Source organism: Erinaceus europaeus, chromosome 12, assembly GCF_950295315.1.
Source record: "Erinaceus europaeus chromosome 12, mEriEur2.1, whole genome shotgun sequence".
NCBI classification, from domain to species: domain Eukaryota; kingdom Metazoa; phylum Chordata; class Mammalia; order Eulipotyphla; family Erinaceidae; genus Erinaceus; species Erinaceus europaeus.
This window is the reverse complement of record NC_080173.1, coordinates 64,909,306-64,923,049: the sequence shown is the minus strand read 5'-3', so window position 1 is coordinate 64,923,049 and position 13,744 is coordinate 64,909,306. Positions and strand designations below refer to the sequence as shown.

Genomic DNA, 13,744 nt, shown 5'->3' with positions numbered 1-13,744 from the left:
ACAACAACAGCATTGACAACAGTAATAATTGTTATATAATATATAATAATTGTTATATAATTATTATATAACGACAAGGGCAACAAAATGGGAAAAATGGCCTTAAGGAGCAGTGGATTTGTAGTGCAGGCACTGAGCCCCAGCAATAACCCTGGAGGCCAAAAAAAATACACCTTAAATATATATATGGTAACAAAATAATCAAATTCATGTACCAGAGTTCTAAGTCAAATACAGGACAAATATGAGCAGTTAAATTTTCATGAGATTACCAGGTACCCTATTGAATTCTCTTGTTTTCGGGAACAAAATTAAGAAACCTATTAAGGAAAACTAGTTAAATATAATTTTATAAGAAACAAAATGGACTCAACAAGATTACTCAGCATTCAGTAGTGAAAGCATGTTTTACTATGGACTTGAAAGTATGAGGTCCTGGAACAAGAGAAAATAGAACTACCTGCCATGTATTTTATATCCTTTTCGAGAATAACATTTATTATGAAGTTGTAATAAATATCAACAATATCATGAAATAGTTGAACAATTATTGTCCAAATACTGAACTCCTGTAACCAAAACATTGTGGATTCAAGAAAATACAGTGTACACATTGAGAAAAAAAGCAAAACAAAGCAAAAAGTCCATATATACCAAAACCAAAAGCCATTAAAGGCTTAGTACTAAACTGGCCAGCAAATGCTTATTGTGTTACTGCCTTAAGAACTCCACGGAGCATCTTGTAACTCATTAACTGCACATTTTCCTTTGGAGGGAAACAAGGTCCTCTCTCAGTCACATATGCATAAGGGAACCTCAGAACCCAGAGGCCATCAGGTGGGAGAGTAATTTCTTGTTTTTCTGGGTAGAATACAGGACATGGTGGTGGGCCTGGTTGAACCTGAAAAATATTGGAAAAATAATTTTATTATTTTTCAATTAAAAAAAAAAACTTTGAAAGAAATGCCCAAACAACAGATTCAAAGAGCATATAAAATTAGGCAGGTAGTTGGTACATTATTAAATATAATTCATCAGGTTTTTTTAAATATTTTTTTTTCTTAATTTTTTATTTTCTCTATTTATTGGCTATGCACAGCCAGAAACTGAAAGGGTGGGAGAGATAGAGAGGAAGAAAGATACCTGCAGCACTACTTCAGCATTCATGAAGCTTTCCCCCTTCAGGTGAGGAATGGGCTTGAAAGTAGGTGATTGCACATTATAATATGCACTCAATCAGGTGTACTACCGTATTGCCCCCACAGTTCTATTTTTTTAAGATGTATTTATTAATGTGGTCCAAGATGAATTGTTGGACTTGCAAGCATGAAATCCCAAATTTAATCCCTAGAATTGCATGTGCCAGAATAATGCTTTGGTCCTCCCCATCTTCTCCTCTCTATTTTATTTAATAAATAAAATATATTCTTTAAAGATTTAGGATAAAGTATTGGGGAGACAACATACTGGTTATGCAAAAGATTTTTTTAAAATTTCTCTTTATTTATTGGATAGTGGCAGCCAGAAATAGACAGGGGGAGATAGAAACCTCCAGCACCACTTCACCACTTGCAAAGTTTTCCTCCTGCAGGTAGGGATTGGGGACTTGAACCTGGACCCCTGCACATTGTAACGTGTGTTCAACCAGGTGTGCCACCCCAGGCCTGCAAAATATTTTCATGCCTGAGGCTTTGAGGTCCCAGGTTCAATCCCTAGCTCTACCATATGCCAGAGCTGAGCAGTACTCTGGACTTTCTCTCTGTGTATCACTTCTTCATTAACAATATATATATGTTTTTAAGTGGAACAGTAAAGCAGAAGGACCCGCCTAAGGATCCGAGTTCAAGCCCCCAGCTCTCCCACCTGCAGGGGAGTTGCTTCACAGGTGGTGAAGCAGAATTGCAGGTGTCTTTCTCTCTCCTTCTCTGTCTTCCCCTCCTCTCTCCATTTCTCTCTGTCCTAACAACAATGACATAAATAACAACAACAATAACTACAGCAACAATAAAAAACAAAGGGCAACAAAAGGGAAAATAAATATTTTTTTAAAAAAGTGAAAAAAAAAAAAGTGGAATAGTAACCATGAGTTCCTGAGTTTGATCCCTGGCTTGACATATGTTAAGAGTGGTACTCTGGTACTCTCTAATTAATAAATATTTTTAAAGAAAAAATTCATTTATTACTTTAAAAAATATTTTCTATTTTATCCATTTAGTTTAGAATAGAGACAGAAATTGAGAGGGCAGGGGGAGATAGAGAGGGAGAAAGAAGAGAGACACCTGTACACTGCTTTAACGCTTGTGAAACTTCCTGCCTGCAGGTGGAGATGGGGGCTTCAACTTATGTCCCTGCACACTGTAATGCATGTGCTTTAGCATGTGCCTGATTCCTCACACAATTTAATTCTCAAGAAACATAATATTAGGTACAAAAGGCCTTTGGGGGGACTGACAAAATAGCTCACTTGGATAGTGTGCTGCCTTGCTATGTGTATGACTCAGGTTTCAACCTAGACCCCAGCCACATTGAAGGAAGTTTTGGTGTTGTGGTCTCTCTCTCTCTTCCTTTATCTAAAAGAATACAAATTTAATTTAAAAATCTAAAAATTGAGACTTTAGTGAAAATAGTTTGACATTATCCTATACTTTAGCCTCTTTCCAAGGCTTCACAGCTTCATGTTCACTTTTCACATGTATAAAGGAACAGGGAAGGGAAAGACACCATAGCAACGAAATTTTCTCCAATGTGGTGGGGGCCAACCTTGAACTTGGGCTACGAGAGTGGAAAAGGAGGTGCACTACCCAAGTGAGGTATTTTTCTGTCCCTATTACCTTATATTGTCAAAAGGCAATCAAAATAAGCACCAGTATTTTTTGTTTGAGGCTAGCAAGAGTCATATTTCTCACCTGAGGCACTAGTACTATCTGTAAAGGAGCATCAGGAACTACAACAAACAGCCTCATGAGCTGAGCATAATGTGGTTTTAGCCCTCTCCCCTGAGATGATGACAGAATATATAAGGGCATATCACTGTTCAAAGCCTTTAATGCCGATTCCTTTGGTCCGTTTCCCATGACTTTCATTACTTTGTCAGGTCCCGAGCACATAAATCTCCGACCTCGAGAGTCTTCATATTCAAAGCCCACAAATGCACGAGCTATGTCATCTCGTCGTCTTCCTCTTCCCATCACAACTGCACTTCTCTTTCCAGGAATAGCTTTATTTGGAGCAGGCCAAGAATTTGTGTCTAGGTCCCCTTCGTCTTCAGCTCTAGTCCTAATGACAATGTCCCAAGGCATAAGATAATTTGTTCCTGGAATGAAGCCCTGTTGGTCCAAACCTGTATGAAAGTTGTAAGACTTAGCAGGGCCTAGTTTAACCAAAGACCAACTGGAAAATTTGGGTAGGAGACCTTTAGGACAATTTGAATGTAGCATGCCTGGAAGATATTCAACTGTAGATGCCTGTCTATCAACTAAGTTTGGTCTTTTCTCAGTTTTTACTTCTCCTTGACCATGAACTTCTGGATTATCTCCTCCTGCCTGAGGATCAGCTGGATAGGTACCTAAACTATCTGTGGATTGACCTAAACTCAAAGCTAAGCTCAAGCTTGTGCTTTCTCCTTGGGTTTGAGGTTCTTTTTCTTTAAGTTTATCTGCATCTGCATCTGGAGGGGCAGGAGAAGATTCATTTTTGGCAGGTGCAGGATCTGGAGTACTTGGTTCAAATACTGGGAAATTGATATGATCCAATTTTCCACAACATTTTTCTTCCAGAAGCTATGGGCGAAAAAAATAAGAAAATAAAACAAAACCTGTAAAATTTTCACTTAAAAGAACACATCTTCTTGTAGCACAGCGGGTTATGCGGTGTAAAGGGCAAGGACCAGCATAAGAATCCTGGTTCAAGCCCCCAGCTCCCCACCTGCAGAGGGAGTCGCTTTACAAGTGGTGAAGCAGGTCTGCAGGTGTCTCTCCTCTCTGTCTTCCCCTCCTCCCTCAATTTCTCTCTGTCCTATCTAACAATAACAAATAACAACAATGGCAACAAAATGGGAAAAATGGCCTCCCGGAGCAGTGGATTCATTGTGCAGGTACTGAGCCCCAGCAATAATACTTGAGGGAAAAAAAAAAAAAAAAGGCTTCAGTTTGCCCTTTAAAATGTGAAGGATTGAAAGTCGGATGGTAGCGCAGAGGGGTTAAGCGCAGGTGGCGCAAAACACAAGGACTGGCATAGGAATTCCGGTTCGAGCCCCCGGCTCTCCACCTGCAGAGGAGTCGCTTCACAAGTGGTGAAGCAGGTCTGCAGGTGTCTATCTTTCACTCCCTCTCTCTGTCTTCCCCTCCTCTCTCCATTTCTCTCTGTCCTATCCAACAACGGCGATAACAATAATAATAACAACAATAAAACAAGGGCAACAAAAGGGAATAAATAAATAGCTTAAAATAATATGAAGGATTATAATTTCGGCATTCTTTGGGTCACTTGAAGTGTGGATTTTAGATCAGTAGTTGGTTTTCTTTTCTTTCTTTCTTTTTTAAATATTTAACATAAAAAATTAAAAATAAAAAAAGAACACATTCTTCTTTTTTCTTTAAATAACACATCCTTCACTTCACAATTGTTGACAACAGATGAGCAACCGCATGGTTTACATGTCACACTTATGTCACATTAATTTTTCTAGATATTTTGCTTATGAAAAATTTGTATTTTTTACTCAGATGATAACGAAGAGAGAGAAAAGAGCAAGAGAAAATAATGCAGAACCTACCTGATAAAAGTCATAGTTAGCTGCCTTGATATCAAAGGGATCATCTCGAGGTGCTTGTTTCCTTCCACAGTTACAGGCCCCAGTGGATCGTGCTCGGCTATTGTGATATAGCACCGGAGGATTTCTATCAGCCTCCGGTTTTTCCCCTGGAAAACATAAAACTCACTATTAGTCTCATACACACAATGAAACATCTATACAATTTGTTCTGTATTCTATAGCATCTATCCCCCCAAAGTTCTCCAAACAGTTCCTTGCAAATGAAAAAAATAATAACAAAGTCACCTAAACACAAAAACAATGACATACAAAGGTAAATAAAAACACACACACAAAAAAACTTTGTATTTCTAATCCAAAGTTTTAGGGTTTCCAAATAAAATTTATCATCGCATGGTGACCTCACATATACTCATTTTCATTCAAAAAAAAAAAAAAGCTCCAATATAAAATGCTGATATGAAATTTCTTAAATGTTGTATCATTTAGTAGCTATTATTTTTATTTTAATGAGAGATATATAGAGAGAGACACCTGAGCACTGATCAACTCTGCCTTGTGGTGGGGGTGGGGATTGAACCTGGGATCTCAGAACCTCAGGCACGAGAATCTTTTGCATAAGCATTATGGCTGTCTCCCCAGCCCTCACTTAATAGTTCTTAATAAGTAGGTTGCATTCTTAAAATACAGGGGGGAGGGTTCAGTTCCTGGAACATGATGGCAGAGGAATACCTAGAGGGGGTTAAACTGTTATGTCGAAAACTGAGAAATACAACACACATACAAACTACTGTATTTTACTGTCAACTGTAAAACATTAATCCCTCAATAAAGAAAAGAAAAAAAAATACAAGCACAATACATAGGGGTAGGGGTAGACAGCATAATGGTTATACAAAGAGACCCTCATGCCTGAAGCTCCGAAGTCCCAGGTTAAATCCCCCCTACCACCATAAGCCAGAGCTGAGCAGTAATAAATAAAATAAAATATGTAAAGCACAAGGGCTGGTGTAAGGATCCCAGTTCGAGCCCCCTGCTCCCCACCTGCAGGGGGTCACTTTATAGGCGGTGAAGCAGGTCTGCAGGTGTCTTTCTCTCCCCCTCTCTGTCTTCCCCTCCTCTCTCCATTTCTCTCTGTCCTATCCAACAACGACATCAACAATAATAACTACAATAATAAAAAAAAACAAGGGCAACAATAGTGGGTGTTGTATTGTTAAATGGGAAACTGGGGAATGTTATGCATGTACAAACTATTGTATTTACTGTTGAATGTAAAACATTAATTAAAGAAGTAAATTTTAAAAAAAGGGCAACAAAAAGGAAATAAATAAATAAATATATTTTTTAAAAAAGATCAATACATAGTCAACAAATTCAGAACAAGAATAAATGCAAAGAGACATTCATTCCCAGGTTCAATCCCCAACACCACCACAAGCCAGAGAGCTGTCATACACATACACACACACACACACATATCAAAAGAGCTCAAAGTTTTTATATCAAACTGCTGGTAAAGTTGTAGTTACCTGATTTAGGCAATGAGTGAAATTTATGTACACAGTGTTGATCAGTTAAACTCCTCTCTTCACAGAGCTGATGCCCATTGCTCCAGAACTTATAGCAGTCCTCATGTAACTGCATGGCATATTTATGAAAGGCTGGACCCCTCGCATGTTGACTGTACACTCGAAGAGCCTGGGCAAGTTGATTCTTATGGACAGTCATTGTATAATTATGAGGCAAATTTGACTGGTAGGCACTGTGGGCCATGGGCAAAGCTTTTTGGCACCGATTTTCCGAAAATTTGGTGTCAATATCCAAAAATCCTTCCAACACTTTAATACTGCTTAAAATCTTCGATGTTAGCTCCCCAGTTGGAGACCCCAGGTCCTCCTCTTTCCCATCAATAGCAACTTCATACAGTTTCGAAGCTGCTGAGATCCACTTCTGGTAAGTGGGGAGTTCAAAATGGGATGGCTGAGGGTTCCTGCCCACACTGTCATCAAAACCTTTCTTGCTTAGGACCAGTTCCACATGCTGCCATAGGAATTCCCGAAGAGTAAAATCCACTAGTTGCCCTGAAGAACTGGAACTGCTGCTGTCAATGTGGAAAGAAAGTTGTTGCCGGTTGTGCTGCCTCATCACCTGGTATCTCCTGGGCCCAGAGAGGGGTGCCGGCACCAGCAAAGATTCTGGGTCCTTCACAGTGCAATGGCTCCTTAGTTGGTCCAGCAACATGCCTACCGGGTCCTCCTCCTGACTTCCGGGAACTATGTACACAAAAGCCTGGTTGGCAGGCACAGTAAAGAGGCAGTTGATACTCTGATTAGTCAACACACGACTCTTTCGGAAGATTCTATAAATCTGGTCCTCCAGAGCATGCTGCAGCCTCCTTTTGGGAGAATGCTTCTTGGGCTTGTCTGGATGAGCTGGGTCTTGATTCCGAGGAGGATCTACCTTGAGGGCGCCATTGAGTTGAAACAGGAAAAGGAGTCGAGGTGGGCAAGGTCGGCAGTTGAGCTTCCAGTCTTTGCCAACTGGACAGTCCTTGATGGCTGTTTTAAGGAGGGGCAATACTTTCTGTCTTAGTCCATCCAAGGCTCTGAATACTCGATCGTAAGTGATGTCAAAGGAACAAGTAGGGTGAACCAGTAGCAGGATGTGGCAGACAGAGAACAGGTAAAGGAGACTGAGGCACTGCAGCTTCTCTTGATGCTTCCAGAACTCGTGCGCTTCTGCATGAGGTAAAGAGAGAACCCCTCCAGCTTCCCCACTCTGCAGGGCCCGACAAGCCCGTAAAAGCTGGGAATTGTCACAGATGGAAGTCAGAAGCAGATAGAGAACTTTACTTTCTTGATTGTAATAGGCCTGCAGGAGGCTGAAGTCCTGGGCGCCTGGCTCATTTCGGTTTCCTTCCGCGGCTGCTCCACCTCCCCGAGCTGGATCCCCGGCCCCCGCGCCAGGGTCTCCGGCCGCACCCGCCTCCCCTGCAGCACCAGCCTCGGGCTTGATCCCGGGCACCGGGTTCCCGGGGTCTTGTTGGCGAAACAGAGGAAAGACCTGGCGGTCGCACACCGTATTCACAAGTGAGAACTTCTCTGAATTCAGTCGCAGAGCCGTCTTGCCGAAGATTCCCACCACGCAGATCTCATCCTCTCGCCAAGGAGGCTCCGGTCCGCCCGCCGAGCTCCCTCCACTTTCTGTAGCGGACCCTTCGGGACTTTCCGGGGCAGGCCAGGCTGAAGCTCCCATCAGAAGCTCTCTCAAGGTGACAGGACCCGCCATAGTGCACAGACTTCGCTATACTTCTTCCGGTGCACTCAATAAACCCAACCGACTTCCGTCCTGTTTTGAAATTCCTTGGTTTTGTTCAGTTCCTGCTTTCCTCTCACTTTAGGTTCCGCCTCCCCGTACTTCCTGCCTTTTTTTTTTTTTCGTTCTGTTGTTTTCTCTAGTGCTCGCCCACAGTTGATTTTTCCCCTCTTCTCTCTCAGGCTATAAGATTGAGATGTAAAAAAAAGACGGGCCGGGCGCACCTGGTTGAGCGCACATGCTACAGTACACAAGAACCCAGGTTTGAGCCCCTGGTCCGCACCTGCAGGGGGAAAGCTTCACAAGTGGTGAAGCAGGGCTGCTGGTGTCTCTTCCCCCATCCCCCTCCCTCTCCACTTCTAGCTGTCTCTATCTAATAAATAAATATTTAAAAAGAGAGAGATGTAAAAAGAAAAAAAAGACAACTGGAAGCAGTTGTGTTTCAAAGAAGAGAAAAAAAGCTGCAAAAGAGTGTCAGGTGACTTCCCAGAGAAGCAAAGTGGGTCAATTAAAATTCTAGAACTTTTCTATACAAGATAAAGACTGCAGACTGAAAATGAAGACTCTTGTTAGAAATGCAGAATCTTTTATTTTTATTTTTAAAATTTTACTTATTATTACATAGAAACAGAGAAATTGAGAGAGGGCTGGGAGATAAAGAGGGGAAGAAACAGAGACACCTGCGGCCCAGCTTTACCATTTGTGAAGCCTTCCCCTGCAGGTGGGGCCCAGAGTCTTGAACCTGGGCCCTTGTGCACTGTATTGTGTGCACTTAACCAGGTGCGTTACTGTCTGGTCCCGGAAACACAGAATCTTTTAAAAATATAAATTTATTAAAGAGAAAGAAAATCAGAGTGTCATTCTGGCACATTCAGTACCAGGGATCAAACTTGGGACCTCATGTTTGAAGGTCCAAGATCTGCTCCACCTCCCTCCCAGGCCACAGAAATGCAGAATTTTAAGTTTCATCCTAGATGTATTGAACCAGACTTGCGTTCCAACTAAATCCTCATGATTTGTATACATTTAAAAGTGAAAAACGGGAGTGGGGGGGTGGGCACAAGTGGCACAAAAAGCAAGGACCGGTTCGGATCCCAGTTTGAGCCCCCAGCCCCCAGCTCCCCATCTGTAGGGGCATCGCTTCACCGGCGGTGAAGCAGGTCTGGCGGCGTCTCTCTGTCTCTCTTCCTCTCTGTCCCTCCCGTCTCTCTCAATTTCTCTCTGTCTCTATCCAATAACAAATAAATTTTTTTTTAAAAAAAAGTGAAAAACAGGGGATCTGGCGGTAGGGCAGTGGGTTAAGCGCACTTGGTGCAAAGCGCAAGGACCCGACTAAGGACCCCGGTTCCAGCCCCTGGCTCTCTACCTGTAGGGGAGTCGCTTCACAAGTGGTGAAGCAGGTCTGCAGGTGTCTTACTCTCCCCCTCTGTCTTCCCCCTCCTCTCTCCATTTCTCTCTGTCCTGTCCAACAACGACGACATCAATAACAACAATAACTACAACAACAATGAAACAAGGGCAACAAAAGGGAAACAAAAATAAAAAGAATTTTTTTAAAAGTAGAAAAATAACCCTAGTAGTGGTATATACCCCCCACTCCCAGCCCACCCCTGCAGTAGTAGTCAGTAGGGAGCTATAAAGCCCTGGTGATGACCAAAGACTAGAATCTGCTTGGCTGGACTAGGCTGCGTTGGGCCTGTGAGAGATGGCTCAGCAGTAGAGCGTATGCATTGCATGTGTGAGTCTCTGAACTCCATTTGCAAACAGGACATCATAAATGACAGAGTGGTGCTCCAGAGTCTCCATCACAACAGATTTTAAAAAGGAAGTGTTTCTTAAAAATATATATATATATAGATATATGTATATATTGTTGTATGGAAAACTGAGAAATGTTATGCGTGTACAAACTATTGTATTTACTGTCAACTGTAAAACATAAATCCCCCAATAAAGAAATAAAATAAAAAAAGGCTTTCATATTTATTTGTGAGTTGGGTAAAAGGAGAGAAAGAACCAGAACATCACTCTGGCACATGTGATACTGGGTCTGGAATTTGGTATCTAATGCTTAAGACTCCAGAGCTTTCCACTGTGTTACCTCCTGGCTACCCATACACCTTTTTTCTTAGTAGCTATATGAATGGTTTTTTTTTAAAATTTTTATTTAAGAAAGGATTAATGAACAAAAACATAAGGTAGGAGGGGTACAACTCCACACAATTCCCACCACCCAATCTCCATAACCCACCCCCTCCCATGATAGCTTTCCCAATGAATGTTTTCTTTATTATTTGTCAGCTACATTTAAATTTCATGCATTTTCTACACATGTTACATTTAGTGAAAGACATGAAAAAAGTATGGGGGGAAAGACAGCATAATATTTATGCAAAAGACTTTCATTCTTGAGGCTCTGATGTACCAGGGTTGATCCCAGATATCACCTTAGACCAGAAGTGAATAGTGCTCTAAAACACTGTTAAAAACAAACAAAACCACTAAGAAAGAGGAAAAAAAAGTTTATTACTCTTTATTGTAAAACATAACTAGATGCATTTTGGTTGTCTATAGTCTCCATTTGACACTTAGTCTCAAAATAAACACACCAGTGATAATGACAGCATAGCATTTACAAGATATTGAAATGGGTATGATATAAAAACTAGTCAAAATTACAAGTTAAAACACATTTTAATACTGGTACAGTGGAAATAGCAGCTTTACATATGTTAGTCTACAGAATTTATTTATTTATTTATTTATTTTACCAGAGCACGCGATCAGCTCTAGCTTATGGTGGACCTGGGACTTTGGAGCCTCAGGCTCAAGAGTTTTTATGCATAACCATTATGCCATCTACCCCTGCCCAACTATAGAATTTCTGTATTGTTTTTTCTGTGAGTGTGAAACTTTACCCCATAAGAATGATTAAGTCATTTAAATTAAGTTGATAAAGTACAGTGTTTTGTTAATATAAATATTACCATAAGTGCTCCACAAAACATTCTGTAACAAATATTCAACTGCTCCCCCCCTCCCCAGGGATCATTCCTTTTTTGTTACATAAGTAAATGTAGCAAGCTGGCTTTAAAAATATTTTGCTAGACCCAGAGGGATAGAGAATGGGAAAGCTATCGGGGGAGGGGGTGGGATATGGAGATTGGGTGGTGGGAAATGTGTGGAGTTGTACCCCTCCTACCCTATGGTTCTGTTAATTAATCCTTTCTTAAATAAAAAAATATATATTTTGCTAGAAGCAGTTTTAAAATATTTTTTTGTCTTTATCTGTTAGCTAGATATATAGAAATTGAAGGGGTGATAGAGAGGGATAGAGACAGAGAGAAACCTATAATTCTGCTTGTCCACTTGCAAAGCCTTCCTACTGAAGATGGGGATCAGGTGCTTGAACCTAGGTCCCTGCGTATTATAACATGTGCCCTCAACCAGGTGAGCCACCACCTGGACCTGAAACAAACATGGTTCTTAATTATCCACTTAATTTTTATCCATAAATATGTTTTAAACCTAATCATAGGTCTCCTCCAGGTCCCCAAACTGTTTTCTGTTTTTATGGTTTTCCATACTGTGCTTCATTTGGCATCTCTTAGAAATTGCTAGAAATGTAGGCATTTCAGAGACATTGTAAGTTTTTTTTGTTTATTTTTTTTAACAGAGCACTGCTCAGCTCTGGCTTATAGTGGTGGTACTGGGATTGAATGTGGGACCTGGGAGCCTCAGGCATGAGAGTCTCTTTGCATAGCCATTATGCTATCTATCCCTCCCTGAAAGAATATCTTTTTTTAGCCTAAACTAACCAGTGGATATTTATTTCTTTTTTTAATATTTATTTATTCCCATTTGTTGCCCTTGTTGTTTTATTGTTGTTGAATAGGACAGACAGAAATGGAGAGAGAAGGGGAAGACAGAGGGGGAGAGAAAGATAAGACACCTGCAGACCTGCTTCACCGTCTGTGAAGCGACTCCCCTGCAGGTGGGGTGGATATTTCTTTTCTTTTTTTTTTAAGATTTTTTTTATTAATGAGAAAGATAAGAGGAGAGGGAAAGAACCAGATATCACCCTGGTACATGTGTTGTGGGGGCTTTAACTCAGGACCTCCTGCTTGAGAGTTCAGCGCTTTATCCACTGAGCCATCTCCCAGACCACGATATTTCTTTTTTTAATTTACTATTATTAATTTATTTATTATTGGATAGAGATGGAGAGAAATTGAAAAGGGAAAGGTACACAGAGAGAAGGAAAGAGACAGAGAGACACCTGCAGCCCTGCATCACCGTTCGTGAAGCTTTCCCCCTGCAGGTGGTGATCAGGAGCTTGAACCTGGGTCCTTGCACTATGTAATATGAGAGCTTAATCAGGTGCACTACCACCTGATCACCACTAGTGGATATTTCAAAGACTATCATCTGTGTGACAATGCTCTGTCACATTTGGAAAACCAATGAAGATCTAAAAACTTTTTCCCTAACCTTGAGGTGCTGCTACCCTCCTCTGTGGAGCTGTAGTAGAGGTTATCAGCATTAAAGCTAATTTTGCACATCAGTTTCACTCCTCCTATATAGATTTTCTAATTTTTCATGAAATAGCAAATTAGTGATAGCTTCTGGCTGAAGCTATTGTAGTGTCCAGTGCTGAGTAGCCAAGTCAAACTAGGGAGTGCCAGTCATACTTGGCAGTTTTGTAAGGGACTGATTGGCAGGGTTTCAAATAAAATATAGAATGTCCAGTTACATTTAAATTTTAAATAAATGAAGAGTAATTGCTATCAAGAATATTTCTTGTGCAGGATCTATCTTTTTATTTTATTTATTATTGCAAAGAGACAGAAATTGAGAGGGGGAAGTTGATAGAGAGAGAGAGACAGAGACACCTGAAGCTCTGCTTTGCCCCTACAGGTGGGGACCTGAGGCTTGACCCTGGGTCCTTGCATACTATAATGTGTACGCTTAGCCAGGTGCGCCCCCACCTGGCTGCTCTTGTGCAGTATCTAGCACATGCTTTTTAAAAAGTTCCTGTTCCATGGAATTTTTTTTTTTTTCCTTAAAGATGAGGCTGAGAGTGAATGAGACCACAGCACTGAAGCTGAGAGTTGGGCCAGATCTGGGTCACACATGGCAAAGCAGCACACTATCTAAGTGAGCTATTTTATGGCCCTTGATGGAATTTATTTATTTGTTTTGCCACCAGGGTTTTGTTTTGCTCCCAGGCCTCAGTGCCTACATGACAACTCCACTGCTCCCAGCATCTTTTATTCTTTTCTCTTTCCTTCCTTCCTTCTTTCTTACTTTCCTTCTTCAGACAGAAATAGAGAAGGAGAAGGTGGGGGTAGATAACATACTGGTTATACAAAGAGACTCATGACTGAGGATCCAAAGGTCCCAGGTTCAATCTCTTGCATCTCCATCAATAAGCCAGAGCTGAGCAGTGCTCTAGTTAGAGACAGAGAGAGAGAGAGAGAGATGGGGAAAGGAGAGAGAAGGAGAAGCACTTGCAGCACTTCTCCAATGCTCATGAATCATCTTTCCCCCTCTAGGTGAGGGACAGGGTATGGGGGTATGAGTCCAGATGGGAGGTGCTTTTTTATTTTTATGTTTTATTTATGTAGTTATCAGAGAGATTGTAAGAGAGAG

The 13,744-nt window shown here is 41.1% G+C and overlaps 1 protein-coding gene across 1 annotated transcript; it reads right to left on the bottom strand.

Annotated features, from left to right (window-relative positions):
• Window positions 1–323: 323 nt before the first annotated feature.
• SMG8 (SMG8 nonsense mediated mRNA decay factor) lies at window positions 324–8,082 on the bottom strand. The gene is made up of 4 exons (XM_007533648.2): window positions 6,307–8,082; window positions 4,775–4,920; window positions 2,907–3,779; window positions 324–901 (listed from the first exon to the last, which is right to left on the bottom strand). The coding sequence occupies exons 1-4, from the start codon at window positions 8,063–8,065 to the stop codon at window positions 704–706; spliced, it is 2,976 nt and encodes a 991-aa protein (XP_007533710.2). The 5' UTR covers window positions 8,066–8,082; the 3' UTR covers window positions 324–703.
• Between the last annotated feature and the right edge of the window lie 5,662 nt (window positions 8,083–13,744).